This window comes from Rana temporaria, chromosome 11, assembly GCF_905171775.1.
Source record: "Rana temporaria chromosome 11, aRanTem1.1, whole genome shotgun sequence".
NCBI lineage: Eukaryota > Metazoa > Chordata > Amphibia > Anura > Ranidae > Rana > Rana temporaria.
The window spans coordinates 119,034,435-119,054,395 of record NC_053499.1 but is presented as its reverse complement, the minus strand read 5'-3'; the positions used below and the strand labels follow the sequence as shown (position 1 = coordinate 119,054,395).

The window sequence follows — 19,961 nt, the reverse complement described above, 5'->3', positions numbered from 1 at the left end:
TGGGAACAGTGTAAAAAAGAGGAATCAGTGACTTACGCTCTGGTCTGGGGGAATCCCATCTCTAGGAGGCTCTCCAGCGTTGAACACTGCGACATTTCTGGAGGAATAAAATATGTATATCTGAATTCTTCTCCAGCAAAAATATAAATTTCCACACAAAACAAAATATTACATGCGATTGGCATTAATGCATACTGGACACAACCCTAGACACCTTTCTCCTGGCAACAGAAAAACACTGGATGCTGGTAAACGTGTGTACCGTGTTTAGCAGCGTCCAGCGATTGGGTGTGAATTGATTTCATTGGCCAGAATACAAATGTATTCTGGCCACTGGAAGCGTTAACACACATTTACGCCACACCCAGCGTTTTTCTCTCAAAACTCTCCTCTCCTGAACGGAATTCTTCTGCGTTCAGAAAAGGAACATTTACTGCCTCTAAATGCTGCTGCCCCTTAACCCTGGTAAAAGTCTGTGTTTGTATGGGGAGATTTACTAAAACTGGGGCACTCAGAATCTGGTGCCGTTGTGCATGGTGGCCAATCAAATTCAGCTTGTTCAGTTAAGCTTTGATAATTAAACCTGGAAGCTGATCGGCTACCATGCACAGCTGCACCAAATTTTGCCCTCTCCAGTTTTAGTAATTCAACCCCATAGGCTTTTATGGAGTTTAGATCAGAAGCTTTGACAGTCACAGAGCTGGAGCCTGCGAACCCTGAAGCAATATGGGTGAAAATGGAAACGGCGGTAGCATCGCGGCGCTGGAACAGCTTTGTTTTGAGTATGCAAGTAGCACATTTTTTTTTTTTTTTCCTTGCAAAGTAAAAATCATAAACACCTTCAGCGCTATAGATTTAATAAAGTTAGCTATACATTGGTGAATGGTCCAATATCACAAAAGCAACATGGGCCAGGTGCGCATTCATGCTCATGGCTATTCAGAGATGCGCCACCTAGCATTGAGTACACGTGAACTCCACCGGATTCTTTCCTTCTATTCTTTCTGGCAACCCAATAGCTCTTATATTGTTTCTGGTCATTCTATTCTCTAAATCCTCCAAACGAGAGGAATGTTGCGTGATGAGATGTTTGTTATATGCAAGATCCCTCTGCATGGGCGCCATGTCGTCCTCAATGGAGCTCACTCTCCCTTCCAGGGCAGATGTTCTCTCCCTCAGCTTTTGGGCATCTTGCCACAGGAAAGTCATTTCTGCTTTCACCCCTTTTATCTCAGCAGTAAAAGATGCTATAGTTATGTTACAAGTATTTACCGCTGTGAAAATGTCTCTGAGTGTGGGTTCACCATCAGCGTTAGGGCTGGTGGGGACGTGAGGCCTAGTGGAGCCATCCCCTGGAGTACTCACTGCGTCCCAAGCAAACCACGATCTGATGGCATCCTCCAGGGGCACTGTGTCATCAGCCTCGGATGTTCCTCCGGAGTGCTGGAGGATGCAGCAGGATCCATGGCGAGAGGCATGGAAAACAGCTTCTCAGTGGCCTCTCTGTGGCAGAGCGTTGTGCTAGGGTGCCATTTTGGGCCACGGTGTCCACGGTCCTGGCCGAGTTCTGTCGTTTTGCGGTGGACATCAGGTAGGTGCTAAACCTTCAAAAGCAGGATTGTGCTTGGGGGGACCTTCCGACAACCGGTATGCTGTGTGTGCAGAAATAGGAGGCGATTCTTCAGGATGAAATAGTGGAGTTTCAGCGGAGAGAACTGAAGGTGCGTCCGGCTACATCCACTGCCTGGCCACGCCCCCATTGAGTACACGTGACCGTCAGGGTAAACCCGCTGTGGGCAGTGGAACATAGTCAGTGTGAGAGGTAGGGTCACACTGCAATGGAGCAACGAGCGAGCATCAAGTTCTGCTACAAAATGGGTAAAACAGTGACAAAGACGCATAAAATGTTGGTGCAAGTGTACAGAAAAGCCATGAGCAGAAAACGTGTTTACAACTGGTCCAAACACTTTCGAGACGGGAAGGAAACGACAGAGGATGAGCCACCTTCGGGTCGGCCATCGACAAGCAAATCCCCAGACATAATCGAGCAAGTGCGACACAAGATCAGCGACTGACTCTATGATTGATGGCGGAGGAATTGGGCATTAGCAAGGACACGGTGTGCACCATCGTTCATGAAGATCTGGGTAAGCGGAAGATCTGTTCCCGGTTGGTGCCACACAAACTGACAGACAAACAGAAAGCAAAACGGATGGAAACCTCTGGAGATTTCATTACCATGTGTGACCAGCATCTATCCTTTCAGCGAACCATCATCACAGGGTATGAGACCTGGTGCTACCAGTTTCATCCGGAATCCAAGTGGCAATCGATTAAATGGCGTTAACGTCTCCCCCACGACCCAAAAATCCCTGCTTAAGGCTTCATGTACATGGAACGTTGTTCATACTCTCCTGAACGATTTAACTTGACAGCTAGAAATTGGCTTTTAAAAACGCTGCATTTACATGCTGCATTTAGCTGCGTTTGCGTCTAGAAGCGTTTTTTGGGGTTAAAATGAAAAACGTCTAAACGAAACACTGCTAAACACGAGTTACTGCATTTGGCACTTGAAATGCCTCTAAACACAGCTTCTGAATGCATTTTTTGGGGTTCCAGAAAAAGCCTCTAAACTCAACTGCCTAGAAACGACTATAAATGACCCTGTGTACATGTACTGATAAGATAACAGATGAGAGTTCAGGAGCAGTTGAAAGAAATGCCCATCAGCTCCTTAAGGTCCGTTTACCAGCAGCAGTGTACATGAGGCCTAAGAGCATCATGAAAGGCGCATGTTTAGCAGATGTGGCGGTAATCCAAGAATGTGCGACATCGGTTCTGCGATCGATTCCTTAAGGGGCCTGACATTTTCCAGAAGCTTTATGAACTAGGAGGTGCATAGAACAAAAATTTTGGTGCCGAAATCAAAAATGACAGTTTTTTTTTTTTGAAAAAATATACAGTGCCTTGAAGTACAAAAAAATATGTGAAAAGCATGGCATACATTTGTATTCAGCCCCCTTTACCCAGATATGCCCAACTAAAACCTAGTGGAACTGTTATCTGTCAAAAACACAAGGGTTAGGTTATAAGAAAATATCCCAAGCTTTGAACATCTCACGAAGCACTGCTCAATCAACTGAAAACCTACAAAGACATGGCCGTCCACCTAAACGGACAGGCCGGGCAAGGAGAACATTAATCAGAGAAGCAGCCAAGAGGTCCATGGTAACTGTGGAGGAGCTGCAAAGATCCACAGCTCAGGTGGGAGAATCTGTCCACAGGACAACTATTAGTCATGCACTCCACAAATCTGCCTTTATGGAAGAGTGGCAAGAAGAAAGCCACAAGACCAAAATTTAACCCTTTGGTCTAAAAGTAAAACGCTGTGTGTGGCGGAAAACTAACCCTGCACATCACCCTGAACATACCATACTCACTGTGAAACATGGTGGTGGCAGCATCATATTGTGGGGATGCTTTTCTTTAACAGGGATAGGGAAGCTGGTCAGAGTTAATGGGAAGATGGATGGAGCCAAATACAGGGCAATCTTAATAGAAAAACTTTTAGAGTCTGCAAAAGACTTGAGACTGGGGCGGAGGTTTACCTTTCAGCAGGACAACAACCCTAAAAATACAGACAGATAATTTCACTATCTAGATGTGCAAAAAGACTTGCAGCAAAAGGCGGTTCTACAAAGTATTGACTTGGTGGGGCTGAATACAAATGCATAGCTGCCAACAGTCCAGACATTCACAGTATTCAGACCCTTGTCCCAGGAAAAAAAATCAAGGGATAATTGGCTTTGTCCCAGTATTCGGTAGGCAACCCATCACCAGCCGACCACTGGCTGCAGCTTCCGGTTGTGAAAACATGGCCGCAGAATCTCCCTCCGGCTAGCAGGTCTCTTCCTTGTGTACAGTGGAGAGGCTTCAGACCCCGGCAGCTAATTGGCTTTTCTCTTCAGTGCACAAGCAGAGACATTAGCTTGTACACTGAAGCAGATTAGCTGCCCGGGTCAGATGCCCCTCCCTTCTCCACAAGGAAGAGACCTGCTAGCCAGAGCGAGATCCCGCGGGAACCATAGAGCTGCCTTCCACCCCCTCAATTATTAGTGAGCTGACAGCCAGAGGTGTAGGAGGAGATGCTGCAGGCACCACGATGTTGCAGGTGAGTGGCCATGGGGTGATCTGCTGGACGTTTTGTGCATTGAGGGTGGTGGGTACAGAGCTGTGTTGGAGGTGCACATGAAGTCCTGTGCCATGTCCTCACCCTCTCTGATCGTCTCCTGTACCATATGTCCGCACCCTCTCTGACCTTCTCCTGTACCATGTCCGCACCCTCTCTGACCGTCTCCTGTACCATGTCCGCACCCTCTCTGACCGTCTCCTGTACCATGTTCGCACCCTCTGACATTCTCCTGTACCATGTTCGCACCCTCTGACATTCTCCTGTACCATGTTCGCACCCTCTCTGATATTCTCCTGTACCATGTTCGCACCCTCTCTGACCGTCTCCTGTACCATGTCCGCACCCTCTCTGACCGTCTCCTGTACCATGTCCGCACCCTCTCTGACCGTCTCCTGTACCATGTCCGCACCCTCTCTGACCGTCTCCTGTACCATGTCCGCACCCTCTCTGACCTTCTCCTGTACCATGTCCGCACCCTCTCTGACCTTCTCCTGTACCATGTCCGCACCCTCTCTGACCTTCTCCTGTACCATGTCCGCACCCTCTCTGACCTTCTCCTGTACCATGTCTGCACCCTCTCTATCTCCCGCCCTCTCCCTTTTTCTCTCTCCCTCCTCATTTTAGACTCTAACCACACCCCTTTAAGCCACACCGAATATTTAGTTTAAGCCACCGTGCCACATTTTTTCTCACCACTAAGCCACACCTACAAATAAATGCCCCGCCCCAATTAAAATAAATCTCTGCCTACATACAAAAAAAGTGTCCCTATTATTATTTTTTTAGATTGTTGCCAACTATGCAAATGCACGTCACACTTTTCAGACATTTGTAAAAAATGTGAAAAAACATTTAATCATTTTTCTTCCACTTTACAATTATGTGCAACTTTGAATTGAATCACATAAAATCCCAATAAAATACATTTACCGGCACTTTTTTTGTTGTAACATAACAAAATGCGGAAAATTTAAAGGGGTATGAATACCTTTTCAAGGCACTGTATATAAAATTGTATTCTAATCGACTTTTTAATCAATATCATGATCTTAAAATTAATAAGAATTTGTCGTTCATTATTTGCACCTTTAGCGCATGAAAAGCTCAAGAAAAACGTATCCCTTTAAATTCTATGTATGTTTTCACAGTGGTCCGTTGGTCCGTTGAGCTTCTGTTGTGGCGTTTAAATGTTGCTTGCTGCATTTTTGGTCAGTAAAAAAAAAAAAAAACACACCTCCCCGTTGAAATGCATTAAAAACACAGCAAGAAGGCATCAATAACGCACCTTTTACATTTTTTTATGCGTTTGAGTCATATGACCTATGAAAAACACAATAGGCACCCAGGAAAATTGTGGTAAAATCGCTGCGTCTTCTGCGCTATTTTCGGCACCTTTTTCTCTATCGGCAAAATGCTGAAAACATAATTTTTGGCCACCAAAATGTTGCTGCATCTCTATTATTAACATTGCCAAAAGTGCATCGTGAGGATGCCGAGTTCTTTATGGCCCCTTTCACACTGGGGCGGGAAGTGCGCCGACAGTAAATCGCTGCTATTTTTAGCAGCGCTTCACCGCCAATGTCACGGGGCTATTCGGCTACTAGGAGGGTGGTTTTACCCCCTGCTAGCGGCCGAGAAAGGGTTAAAAACTGACACGAATCGACTCTGCAGAGGCGCATTGCCAGCGGTATCCCATTGATTTCAATAGGCGGGAGGGGTGGAGGAGCAGTATACACCGCTCCAAAGATGCGGCTAGCAGGACTTTTTTTACCGTCCTGCTAGCGCACCGCTGCAGTGTGAAAGCCCTCGGGGCTTTCACACTGGAGACACAGCAGCGGCTGTTTCAGGTCGGTTTGCAGGTGCTTTTTTTAGCGCAATAGCGCCTGCGAACCGCTCCAGTGTGAAAGGGGTGTAAAGGCCAATAAAGGTAATTTGTATCTTCTGTTTTCTGATACCATTCACCAAACTTTTTACACACACCTTGTATAATGTCGTTATTGGTGGCCACACACACATCACTTTATTATCCAATCAATGTGTAATTCGAATTAAACAATTGAGCCAGCAAACATAAAACCCATCATTGCTCTAACCAAGATGATGGGCCAGGGTGGAAAATTGATGATCGTGCGCCATCGATCAGCAGCACCGAGATACCTTGTTCATGAATTTGTTTTTTAGTCAGACCTTGAGATTGCATGGTGAAAACAGATGTGCGATAACTTATGATTGTATCTTTCAACTATCGATCAAAATCCCCCTCCCCTTGTATGTAGGGCTGGGGAAAAAAAATAAATAAATCGATTTGAATTGTGAATTGAGTTGCAAGGTCAAATCGATTCAGATTCTCAGCAAATTATTTTTTTACCGCGCCGGTCTTGATGAGCTGCAGGCAGGAGTTTTTAGGCAAGGCCACTGCTTCGGCCTACACCGCAAGGCTGGACGCCGCGGATCAGGCTGAAGCCGCAGCCTCGCCTAAAAACTCCTGCCTGCAGCTCGTCAGAAAAAAAAATAGATTTGAATCGTGAATAGAGTTTTTTTTTTTTAATCGCAGATTTTTTGGGGGGAAAAAAATCGCCCAGCTCTACTTGTATGTCACATTGATCTATTGGGTTGCTAATTATAGATTGAAAATTTCTATCAGGCTAGGTTCACACTGCTGCGAATTCCAAATCGCCGTAAAATTGCGATTTTACCGCGATTTCACGGCTGCGGTTTTGCCGCGATTTAAGAGACATCTGTGCAGGGTTCAATGTAAATCGCGGCCCTAAAATGCAAAAAGTAGTACAGGAACTACTTTTTGAAATCGGTGCAGCGCCGCAGATGCGGCGTCGCACCGATTAGGACGGTGCCATTGCCGTCAATTGCCGCCGATTTGAGTTGCGATTTGACATGTGAAATCGCATCTCAAATCGTACCAAATCGTACCCAGTGTGAACCTGGGCTCAGGGAAGGTTGATCAAATTGTACAAGAAGATTGTATGTTGTATGGTCATCTTAAGGCCGGAATCACACTAGTGTGGTGCGAATTTCAGCTCTCTTATCTCTGCAGAGAGATAAGAGAAGTGTTCAGCAGATTAGCAACATTTTAGATGCGAATTTGGAGACCTGGGAGAAGTTCCAGGTGAGAGGAGAGTGGGGGAGAAGTGTATTGAGCTGAATGAGAGAAATTCCTGAAGAGAACTAAACACATCTGCGAATTAGATGCGTACCCATAGAAGATAATGGGACTGAATTCGCACCTGAGCTGCACCGCAAGGCATAAAAAACGCACACGGTTTGGAGGCAATGCGCAGTGCGAATGCATCGCACATATGTGAACCAGCCTCATTGAAAACAATGTATTTTGAAATGTCCTGCGAATTGGATGCGGTTTAAGCCGCACTCAATTCGCATAGGTGTGAACCTGGACCAATAGTGGCCACAGGTGCTTTGATTTTTTATTTTGCAAATTTGACTGTGTGATTTAATTAAAACAAACCTGCAAACAATCAAATAGCCATATTTTCTCTGTTGATCCATTTAACCTCCCTGGCGGTATGATTCTTTCAGAAAAAACATGCTGAAAGCGGTACCATTATTTGCAAGGAAATTTGGCGTTTTATATTGTAGGTCTGTAATTTTTAGAAATAACTCACTTAAATCTGACCAAACAAGATTCTAATAGGCATCCCGGGTATGACATTTTTTTAAAAACAAAATTATAAATTATAATATAATAAATTATTATAAATAATTATAACAAATAATAATATAATTATAATAAAAATTATTCAATAATGTAATCAAATCAAAATCACTGAAATTTGCTCAGTTGCAGAATTGTTGCTGTCATTTTTTTTTTTTTTTATGACGAATTTCCCCACAAATCGCTATCGCACAATTCTGCAAGTGATTATAATTTATTATCGCTGTTTTCTAGCTGATCTAAAACTATTTTTGACATAAAGGGACACTTTTGGTTGCTATGGACAATCTACAGTTTGCAGGGAGAAAGAAACGTTTTTATTATATAAAATGACATGCATGACACTGGACAGACCACTAGGGACAAGGGGGTTGTGTTTTTTTTTACATACAGTACTGTAATCTATAAGATTACAGTATACTGTATGTAAAGTGTTTGTTTACTTTTTTGAATTTGGCGCCGTTCTCCGTCCCCGTGCGTCGTAACGTCGCAGGGAACGGAGATCGGCGTCACACAGAGGCACTGTGTGAATCGAGCGAGGTCCCGCTCGCTCACACAGCGCGATGGCATCGCTGGATCCAGGGACAAGGTAAGTAAACCATGCCTGTGGATCTAGCGAGGCAAGCCCGAGTCTGACTCGGGGTTACCGCTCGCAGCAGGAAAATCTAACCCCGAGTCAGACTCGGGAATACCGCCAGGCAGGTTAAATCAGATTCAAAACCAGAGCTGCACAATAAATCGTTAAAAAGTTGTGATCTCGATTCAACCCCCTGATGATCTCCAATGCAGAGTTTGCCGATTCTTTCATATAACAAGTCGAGAGACTATCCGCTCACTCAGCTGTCAAAAGAAAATATCCAAGTTCTTAACAGGAAACATTGTAACTAACGCTTCCTTCTTATATCAAAGGGATAAACTTCTGTGTGTAAAGATACAAACTTGGCAGACTGCCCAGATTATAACAACATGAAACATTGTAACCAACTTCCTTCTTAGAGCAAAGTCTGTGTGTAAATGCAGGAAGTTTAACCACTTAGGCCCCTTTCAGTAATGATCCGCCTCCGTATGCTCAGTGGGGATCGCTCCGTTGATTCCCGCTGAGCCGGCGGATGACAGGGCGGTCCCCGCACACTGTGCAGGGACCGCCCCGTCTTTTCTCCGCTCTCCCCTATGGGGGGGGGGGGTCGGATGAACATGGACCGTAGGGTTTTCTTCCGTCTGCAAAATCGGATCTTTGCGGAGGCGGACGAGATCGGGTGTCAGCGGATCATCTGCAACCTCATAGGGACCAATGTATGTCCCTTTTTCATCCTCAAACGGATGGATGAAAAAAGCGGACATACGGTCCACACGTGTGAAAGGGGCCTTAAAGTCCAAATCCTTTTCCGACACTTGTTTCTTAAGTTAAAACTCAATATTTTTTGCTAGAAAATTACTTGGAACCCCCAAACATTATATAATTTTTTATAGCAGAGACCCTAGACCAGGGATCCTCAAACTACGGCCCTCCAGCTGTTGCGGAACTACACATCCCATGAGACATTGTAAAACTCTGACATTCACAGACATGATGGAAATTGTAGTTCCTGAACTGGAGGGCCGTAGTTTGAAGACCCCTGCTCTAGTCTAGGGAATAAAATGGCAATTGCTGCAATATTTTACGTAACTTTCCCAGAATGCACAGCCGCTCCTAGTCCTGTTCTGTGATAGGCGGAACACTCGGTTCCCCAGCAAAGACTGTGTTTAGTGTTCCGCCTATCATGGACGTCCTCTTGTCTGCGTCCATGGGACGAGGATGACAGGATGTCCTTGTCCGTGATAGGCGGAACACTGAACACAGTCTCTGCTGGGAAACCAAGTGTTCCGCCTATCACGGAACAGGAGGAGGGGCGGCTTTTTTACACTGGATGCCCGCAGTGTGACAGCATGTCACGGTCTAATGCAGGCTTAGAATACAGCACAGCTTTTTTACACTGGACGCCCGCAGCGTGACAGCATGTCACGGTCTAATGCAGGCTTAGAATACAGCACAGCTTTTTTACACTGGACGCCCGCAGCGTGACAGCATGTCACGGTCTAATGCAGGCTTAGAATACAGCACAGCTTTTTTACACTGGACGCCCGCAGTGTGACAGCATGTCACGGGATAATGCAGGTATGCAGACTCGAGGATAAGCCAAGGGGGGCATTTTCAGCACAAAAAAAAATGTGCTGAAAAACTTGGCTTATACTCGAGTATGTACGGTAAGTGAACCAACAATGCATTAGCTTAAAGGAACCTATTTAGAAAAAGAAAAAAAAACCTTTACAACCCCTTAATAGCCCTATTGCTAACCCCTTCCCTGCCAGTGACATTTTTACATTGAGCAGTGCATTTTTATAGCACTGATCAATGCAATTGTTTCATTTGGGGTCAGATTTTTCCATTGCAATCCCGCTAAACATTGCAGCCATTACCAGTAAACAAAAAATAAATAAATCACAAACAATTAAAAGTCCCTAAATCTATCCCATCGTGCAAGGATCTGCCTGATTGGATAGAGTCCTATCTATCCAATTATACCGATGGCAATCTATCCCATAGTGCAGGGATATGCAATTAGCAGACAGCTGTTGCAAAACTACAAGTCCCATCATGCCTCTGGGTGTCATGCTTGTGGCTGTCAGAGTCTTGCTATGCCTCATAGGACTAGTAGTTCTGCAACAGCTGGAGGTCCGCTAATTGCATATCCCTTACATAGTTTGTAGACGTGATAACTTTTGCGCAAACCAATTAACGTACGGCTATTGGGATTTTTTTTAACCAATAAATATGTAGAAGACTATATATCGGCCTTAACTGATGAATACATTTTATTTTATTTGGACATGTATAACAAAGTAAACAATTTTTTATTTATTTTTTTCAAAATTGACGCTCTTTGTTTATAGTGCAAACAATAAAAAAACGCAGAGGATCAAATACCACCAAAAGAAATCTATAGGGGGGGGCATCAATTTTGTTTAGGTACAACGTTGCACGACCGCGCAATTGTCAGTTCAAGCGACGCAGTGATGTATGTGACAATAGCCTGGTCATTAACACGTTCCCTACATTGTAAAATGACGTCGGCGGGAACCCTTCCTCTTTCAGAGTGGACGTCATATGACGTCCTTGCATTCCCAGGTAGCTAGGCGATGTCCGCCGGGCACCCGCGATTGCCTGCAATCATGGATCTGTGTAAACACACAGATCCATGTCCTGTCAGCGGTGAGGAGACCGATGCTGTGTTCCCAGTACAGAAGAACACATATCGGTCTCCTCCCCTTGTGAGTCCCCCTACAGTTAGAACACACTTTAGGGAACATATTAACCCCTTCCTCGCCCCCTAGTGTTAACCCCTTCCCTGCCAGTGACATTTACACAGTAATCAGTGCAGTTTTATAGCACTAATCGCTGTATAAATGTGAATGGTCCCAAAAATGTGTCAAAAGTGTCCGATATGCCGGCCGCAATGTCACGGTCACAATAAAAATCGCAGATCGCCGCCATTACTAGAAAAAAAAAAAAAAAAAATGCCATAATTCTATTCCCCATTTTGTAGATGCTAGAACTTTTGTGCAAACCAATCAATATACGCTTATTGTGATTTTTTTTTTTTTACCAAAAATATGTAGAAGAATACGTAACGGTCTAAACTGAGGAAATTTTTTTTTATATATATATATATATATATATACATACATACATATACACACACACACACACACACACACATATGTGTATGTATGATGATATTTATTAAAGGGGGAGTTCACCGTAAAAATTATTTTTACCCTTAGATTGATGCTCGTTTTGTCTAGGGGAATCGGCTAGTTGTTTTAAAATCGAAGCTGTACTTACCGTTTTAGAGAGCGATCTTCTCCGCCGCTTCCGGGTATGGTCTTCGGGACTGGGCGTTCCTTCTTGATTGACAGGCTTCCGAAAGGCTTCTGACGGTCGCATCCATCGCGTCACGAGTAGCCGAAAGAAGCCGAACGTCGGTGCGGCTCTATACGGCGCCTGCACACCGATGTTCGGCTACTTTCGGAAAATCGTGACGCGATGGATGCGACCGTCGGAAGCCTGTCAATCAAAATAGGAATGCCCAGTCCCGCAGCCCATACCCGGAAGCGACGGAGAAGATCGCTCTCTAAAAAGGTAAGTACGGCTTTGATTTTAAAAAAACTAGCCGATTCCCCTAGGCAAAATGAGCCTCAATCTAATGTTAAAAATTGCAATTTCCGGGTGAACCTCCACTTTAAATCAAAAAGTAAAAGATTGTGTTTTTTTTTCAAAATTGTCGCTTTTTTTTGTTTATAGCGCAAAAAATAAAAACCGCAGAGGTGATCAAATACCACCAAAAGAAAGCTCCATTTGTGGGGAAAAAAGGGCGTCAATTTTGTTTGGGAGCCACGTCGCACGACCGCGCAATTGTCATTCAAAGTGCGACAGCGCTGAAAACTAAAAATTGGTCTGGGCAGGAAGGGGGTGAAATGCCCTGTATTCAAGTGGTTAAGGGGGTAAATCCTTCCAGGGCTGAAGTGGTTAAATCTTCCATCTACTAGGTAAAGTAAGGACCTGTGCCCTGTACACAGACTGAATGGAAGGTAAAGAGCGGTCCTCCTATTACATGGTCTTAGTAAATCATAAGCACATCACACAATCACCTAAAGGCCTGATTGGATAGATAGGTGGAGATATCCTCCTATTGTTATACCGTTTTGGTGAATCTATAGGAGATTGTACAGTGAATGGACACCATGCAGGAGATTACACAACCTGATTGTACACCTCATACACTATATGGTCAGTATCACAGATCTGTGGGATAACCTGACCACAGCACACCATTGATAGACTGAGCAGATCCCAGCCATCCATGTTAGACTGGCCAGTATGGAGGGGACACAATATCTATGGGACCATGTGTTCCCCACGCTCCATTAACCCCTCCCCCTCCAGCACTCCCCCCGTCTCAGGTCTCCCCCCGTGCCCGCAACCTTCCGCATTTATTTCCAATCACCGCACACAGCTAGAAATAGAACGAAAAAAAGCGCTAGTAGCGTCACGTGACTTCACTCACCGTCGGCGTCTGCGAACCACGTGACAAAGCACAACCGGAGGGGCGGGGTCAAGCACTTCCAGGTTACGGAAGCCGAGAGGAGGGACCCGCCTCTCATTGTCCTGCGCACTACGTAATGTGACGTGTCGTTTTGGGGGTGTGTCTGTTGCTATTGGAAACTGGTACACAATTGACTCTGTTTTGATGTTAATGGTGATGATTAGTAAGGTTTGTGGTATGTTTTAGTATACAGAACAGGGAGTAGAAGACTTTGATAGGATTGTGGTTCACAGGGAAGCGTCCTGAGTGGAAAGGAATGGAACTGTGGGTATGGAGTTGGGTGTATGGGATTGTATTGTGTTTTTTTTTTGTGTGGTTGAACTGGATGGACTTGTGTCTTTTCTCTTTCGTTCATAGACGGACACAGCCTTCATTGACCTTAGGGTTATGCTTCTTCCTACCAGGAGATTTATCTCCTGGTAGGAAGAAGCATAACCCTAAGGTCAATGAAGGCTGTGTCCGTCTATGAACGAAAGAGAAATGGATTTTACGGTGAGTACAAAAATCCTTTTTTTTCAACCTGACTAACTATGTAACCATGGGCCAGATTCACAGCGGAGATACAACGGAGTATTTCAGATACTCCGTCGTATCTCTCAGAGTATCTATGCGACTGATTCATAGAACCAGTTACGCATAGATATCCCTAAGATCCGACAGGTGTAATTGTTTTACACTGTCGGATCTTAGGATGCAGTACCGCGGCCGCCGCTGGGGGGAGTTTGTGTCGTAAACCAGCGTCGGGTATGCAAATTAGGAGTTACGGCGATCCACAACGGTTTTTCGCGTTCGCTACGTCGCCGCTAGTCTAGATTCCCGTCGCAAAGTTAGTCGTCGTTTTGGGTGCCTTAACTTTACACAGCAAACGTATGTGCTGTATAAAGTATGGCCGTCGTTCCCGCGTCGAAATTTAAAATTTCACGTCGTTTGCGTAAGACGTCCGGGAATACGGAAGTACGCTACGCACGTCGCCGATCGAAAAAATGACGTCAGTTCGCGCAAAGCACGGCGGGAATTTCGAAACGGAGCATGCGCAGTAGGTCCGGCGCGGGAGCGCGCCTAATTTAAATGGTACCCACCCCATTCGATTTGGACCGCCTTGCGCCGGACGTATTTACGATACACCGCCGCAAGTTTCCAGGTAAGTGCTTTGCGGATCGGGCACTAAAACTGAAAACTTGCGGCGGTGTAACGTAAACGGCTTACATTACACGGGCGCAATTGTACATGAATATGGCCCTATGTAACTATTGGCCAGATTCACGTAGACTAGCGGCGGCGTAACGTATCGTAGATACGTTACACCGCCGCAAGTTTTCATCGCAAGTGCCTGATTCACAAAGCACTTGCGATGAAAACTACGCCGGCGTAAGCCCGCGTAATTTAAATGAGCGTGTGCCATTTAAATTAGGTGCGCTCCCGCGCCGGACCTACTGCGCATGCTCCGTTTCGCAATTCCCGTCGTGCTTTGCGCGCAGTGACGTCATTTTTTCGAACGGCGACGCGCGTAGCGTAATTCCGTATTCCCGGACGGCTTACGCAAACGACGTTAATTTTTAAATTTCAACGCGGGAACGACGGCCATACTTTAGACAGCAATACGTTTGCTGACTAAAGTTAGGGCACCAAAAACGACGACTAACTTTGCGACGGGAAACTAGACTAGCGGCGACGTAGCGAACGCGAAAATCCGTCGTGGATCGCCGTAACTCCTAATTTGCATACCCGACGCTGGTTTACGACACAAACTCCCCCCAGCGGCGGCCGCGGTACTGCATCCTAAGATCCGACAGTGTAAAACAATTACACCTGTCGGATCTTAGGGATATCTATGCGCAACTGATTCTATGAATCAGTCGCATAGATAGAAACAGAGATATGACGGCGTATCAGGAGAAACGCCGTCGTATCTCCTTTGTGAATCTGGCCCAATGTAACTATGTAAGCTGAGCATACCTGTTAGCATTCGATTGTACAATGTCCTATAGATCTGAGTGGTTTGGTTAAAAAGGTTGTAAAGGATCATTTTTTTTACAAATAACAAACATGTCATACTTACCTCCACTGTGCAGCTCGTTTTGCACAGAGTGGCTCCGATCCTCGTCTTCTGGGGTCCCTCAGCGGCTGTCTCGGCTCCTCCCCGCAAGAACTAACCCCCTTCATGCAAGCTCTCTCCCATGGGGGTTAGGTATTGCGGGCGCGCTCCCGTAATACAGCCAGCGGCTATAGCCGCTCACTGTATCACTTGGCCCCCCCCCCCCCCCCCCCCGGCACACCGCATCATTGGATGTGATTAACAGCAGTGTGAGCCAATGGCTGTACTGCTATCAATCCATCCACTCTAGCCAATCAACGGCCAGCCTGAGAGGAGAAGAGGGCGTCGGGGGCGAGCGCAGCAGGTGAACGGGCTCAGGTAAGTAAAATGGGGGGGGGGGGGGACGTAACTGTCAGATGTTTTTCACCTTAATACATAGGATGCATTAAGGTGAAAAAACATGAAGCCCATTTAAAGACAGCCATACATTTAATCATTTTTTTTTATCTTTCAACCAGCGGGTTAGGCTGCATTCACACATGATGCCCCACGATTTCAAATGGCTGCAAAACGCGGGATGCATCTGCGATGCCATTACCTCTAATGGCACCCCAATTGTGTTGCGATTGTTGCGTAGTAAATCACGTTGCAAATGCTTGCTGCTGCTCAAAAAGGAACAGTTTCTTTTGGGCGACAGCTTCGTGCGTTGCAGTGGCAAAATCGTGGCGCGATTGGGGTACCATTAGAAGTAATGGCATTGCAAATGCGTCTCTTGTTTTGCAGCAATTTAAAACTGCGGGGGCGGAATCACGGCAATTCCGCCCACGATCATGTGTGAATGCAGCCTTAAACCGGAATTCCACCCAAAAGCGAAACTTCCGCTTGTTTATCTCCTCCCCCCTCCAGTGCCACATTTGGCACCTTTCAGGGAGAAGGGGGAACGGGGACCTGTTTTTTGACAGGTCCCCTTCCCCACTTCCGGGAGACGGGGCTGCAGCGACCCGACTCGGCCCTCCTTCCTCCAATAAGAAAGCGCTGCGTGCTTCACGCAAGCGCAGTAGGGATACCGGCTGTGAAGCCAAAAGACTTCACTGCCAAATTCCCTTACCATCAATGGTGGCGGCTGCACCCGACAGCCAATCCGAAGATTGACTGCGGTGCCGACATCGCGGGCTCCCTGGACAGGTAAGTGTCCATTTATTAAAAGTCAGCAGCTACAGTATTTGTAGCTGCTGACTTTAAATTTTCTGTGGGGTGGGTGGATCTCCCTTTTATCTTTTGCTAAAGAAACGAAAAAAGGACAGAAAATTCAGATTTTTTTTTTCCGGAGTTTGTTATAAATTATTGCAAACAGTTAATTTTTCTCCTTTACTGATGTGCGCTGATATAATGGGCACCGATAGGCTGCACTGGTGGGCACTGATAGGCTGCACTGATGAGGAGGCACTGATGGGCACGGATAGATGGCACAGAAGAGCACTGAGAGGTGGCACTGATAGGCGACACTGATGAGCACCGATAGGACACACTTATGGGCACTGATAGGTGACACTGGTAGGAGACACTGATGATGAGGCACTGATTGGCAGCACTGTTGGCACTGAAAGGTGGTGGCACTGATTGGTACAGAAAGATGGCACTTGTGGGCACTGATTAGCAGCTCTTGTGGACACTGATAGGTGGCACAGATCGGGACCCATGTCCCTGTAACAAAGCCATTTACCGTCTTTATTATTTTCTTCTCACGCTGATCGTGAGGAGAAAAAAAGCAGATGACTGGCTTCTGTTTACTTCCTGATCAGCTGTCATTGGCTGACAGCTAATCACATGGTGAAGGGCCCTCTGTGATTGTCCCTTTACCCTGCTCTGCGATCACCCGAGTCCAAAGGACTCGTGATCACAGTGAGCGCTGGCCACGAGATCACAGGAGCAGAGGCAGCTCTTCAATTAGCCGAGGAGGAAAAATGGCTAATTGGGCCAAATTTGGATATTTTCACTTAGGGGTGTGCTCACTTTTGTTGGCAGCGGTTTAGACATTAACCACTTAAGCCCCGGAACCATTTTGTTGCTAAAGGACCAGGCCCCTTTTTGCGAATCGGCACTGCGTCGCTTTAACTGACAATTGCGCGGTCGTGCGACATGGCTCCCAAACAAAATTGACTTCCTTTTTACTCCCACAAATAGAGCTTTCTTTTGGTGGTATTTGATCACCTCTGCAGTTTTTATTTTTTGCGCTATAACCAAAAACAAAGCAACAATTTTTTAAAAAATTCAATATTTTTTACTTTTTGCTATAATAAATATCCCCCAAAAATATATAAAAAAACATATTTTTTCCTCAGTTTAGGCCGATACGTATTCTTATACATATAGTATATTATATTATATAATATAAATCACAATAAGCGTTTATTGATTGGTTTGCGCAAAAGTTATAGCGTCTAAAAAATAGGGGATAGTTTTATGGCATTTTTATTAATAATTTAATTTTTTAATAGTAATGGCGGCGATCAGCGATTTTTATAGTGACTGCGACATTATGGCGGACACATCGAACACTTTTGACACCATTTTGGGACCATTGTAATTTTTTCAGCTATCAGTGCTATAAAAATGCACTGATTACTGTGAAAATTACACTGGCAGTGAAGGGATTAACCTGTAGGGGGCGCTGAAGGGGTTAAGTGTGTCCTAGGGAGTGATTCTTACTGTGTGGGGGCGTGGCCTGGCATGACACGTCACTGATCGTCGTTCCCTATGACAGGGAACAGACGATCAGTGACACTCTCACCAGGAAGAACGGGGAAAGGTTTGTTTACACTTACCTCTCCCGTTCTTCAGCTCTGTGACCCGATCGCGGGACACCGGCGGCGATCAGGGCCGGGGGTCCCGCGGGCGTGGTTACGGAGCTCACGACCGTGTCACGAGCGCCACCCATGGCTGGGCTCTTAAGGGGGACGTACCTGTACGTGCTTATGCCCAGCCGTGACGCTCTGCCGACGTATATCGGCGTTAGGCGGTCGTTAAGTGGTTAATGGCTGTGTGTTGAGTTATTTTGAGGGGGACAGCTAATTTACACTGTTATACAAGCTGTACACTCACTAAAAGTGTCATTTCTTCAGTGTTGTCACATGAAAAGATATACTAAAATATTTACAAAAATGTGAGGGGTGTACTCACTTTTGTGAGATACTGTACATTTGGATGGACGCGTGTCCTGCATAAACTATTTTCATTTTAGGATTTATGGATTATGAAAAGATTTGCAATGCACGTGATTGCAGTGTGGTAGTACGGCAATTATTGTTTTAAATCAGGTGGTGAGGAGGCAATATACAGTTGTGTTCAAAATTATTCAACCCCCCAATGCTGTTAAGGGTTTTAGGGAATTCAGTGTACATTTGTAATTGTATTCAGAATGAAATCCTACAAGGACTTCTTAAAGAACCATATCCAACTAAAATGACATCAATTGGTTTTGTAATACAGTAGTAAATGTTTATTTTGTGAATTCTTCATTTACACAATTATTCAACCCCTTAAAGACTACCACTCTGAAGAACAGAGGTTCATTGAAGTGTTTTCAATCAGGTATTGAAAACACCTGTGGATGTCAGGGAGCAGCAATAAAGCCTAATAAGCACCAATCAGGCAGCTTTAAAATGACTGTGATACTCAGCTCCTTCTAGACATTTACTGGTGTGGTTACAAACATGGTGAAGTCAAGGGAATGGTCCAGGAAGACAATAGAAGAGGTGATTACTCTTCACAGGAAGGGCCATGGCTATAAGAAGATTGCAAAGATGTTAAACATACCAAGAGACACCATAGGAAGCATCATTCGCAAATTCAAGGCAAAGGGCACTGTTGAAACGCTACCTGGTCGTGGCAGAAAGAAGATGCTGACTTCGACTGCTGTGCGCTACCTGAAGCGTAGAGTGGAGAAAAGTCCCCTTGTGACTGCTGAGGAACTGAGAAAAGATTTGTCAGATGTGGGTACTGAAGTTTCTGCTCAGACAATACGGCGCACACTGCGTAATGAAGGCCTCCATGCCAGAACTCCCAGGCGCACCCCCTTGCTGTCTCCAAAGAATAAGAAGAGTCGACTGCAGTATGCCGAAAGTCATGTGGACAAACCACAGAAGTTTTGGGATTGTGTTCTGTGGACTGGTGAAACTGTTTGGGCCCATGGATCAACGCTATGTTTGGAGGAGGAAGAACAAAGCCTATGATGAAAAGAACACCTTGCCTACTGTGAAGCATGGCGGGGGGTCAATCATGCTTTGGGGCTGTTTTGCTTCTGCAGGTACAGGGAAGCTTCAGCGTGTGCAAGGTACCATGAATTCTCTTCAGTACCAGGAGATATTGGATGACAATGTGATGCAGTCCGTCACAAACCTGAGGCTTGGGAGACGTTGGACCTTTCAACAGGACAATGATCCCAAGCATACCTCCAAGTCCACTAGAGCATGGTTGCAGATTAAAGGCTGGAACATTTTGGAGTGGCCATCGCAGTCACCAGACTTAAATCCGATTGAGAACCTCTGGTGGGACTTAAAGAAAGCAGTTGCAGTGCGCAAGCCTAAGAATGTGACTGAACTGGAGGCTTTTGCCCATGACGAATGGGCGAAGATACCTGTAGATCGCTGCAAGACACTTGTGTCAAGCTATGCTTCACGTTTAAAAGCTGTTATAACTGTAAAAGGATGTTGTACTAAGTACTAAGATTGAACGTCACTTGGGGGTTGAATAAAACTGATAATGATGTGAGCACAGAAAATACATTTGTGGTTATTTCATTATAAATGTTATGTTATATTTGTCTGACCTACACGTGGCTCTTGATTTAATTGTAAGCAGGATGACTGAATGATCAAAATCAATGTCAAACTGGGCAAAACA

General features: G+C 45.4%; 1 protein-coding gene across 1 annotated transcript in view; it reads right to left on the bottom strand.

Annotated features, from left to right (window-relative positions):
* Positions 1 to 13,082, bottom strand: part of UBXN1 (UBX domain protein 1) — a 35,831-nt gene extending 22,749 nt beyond the window's left edge. The window contains exons 1-2 of the mRNA XM_040328930.1: positions 12,986 to 13,082; positions 37 to 97 (exon numbers count right to left, since the gene is read on the bottom strand). Coding sequence (XP_040184864.1) covers positions 37 to 97; positions 12,986 to 13,082 — 158 coding nt within the window. The remainder of the gene's footprint in view (positions 1 to 36; positions 98 to 12,985) is intronic.
* Positions 13,083 to 19,961: the final 6,879 nt, after the last annotated feature.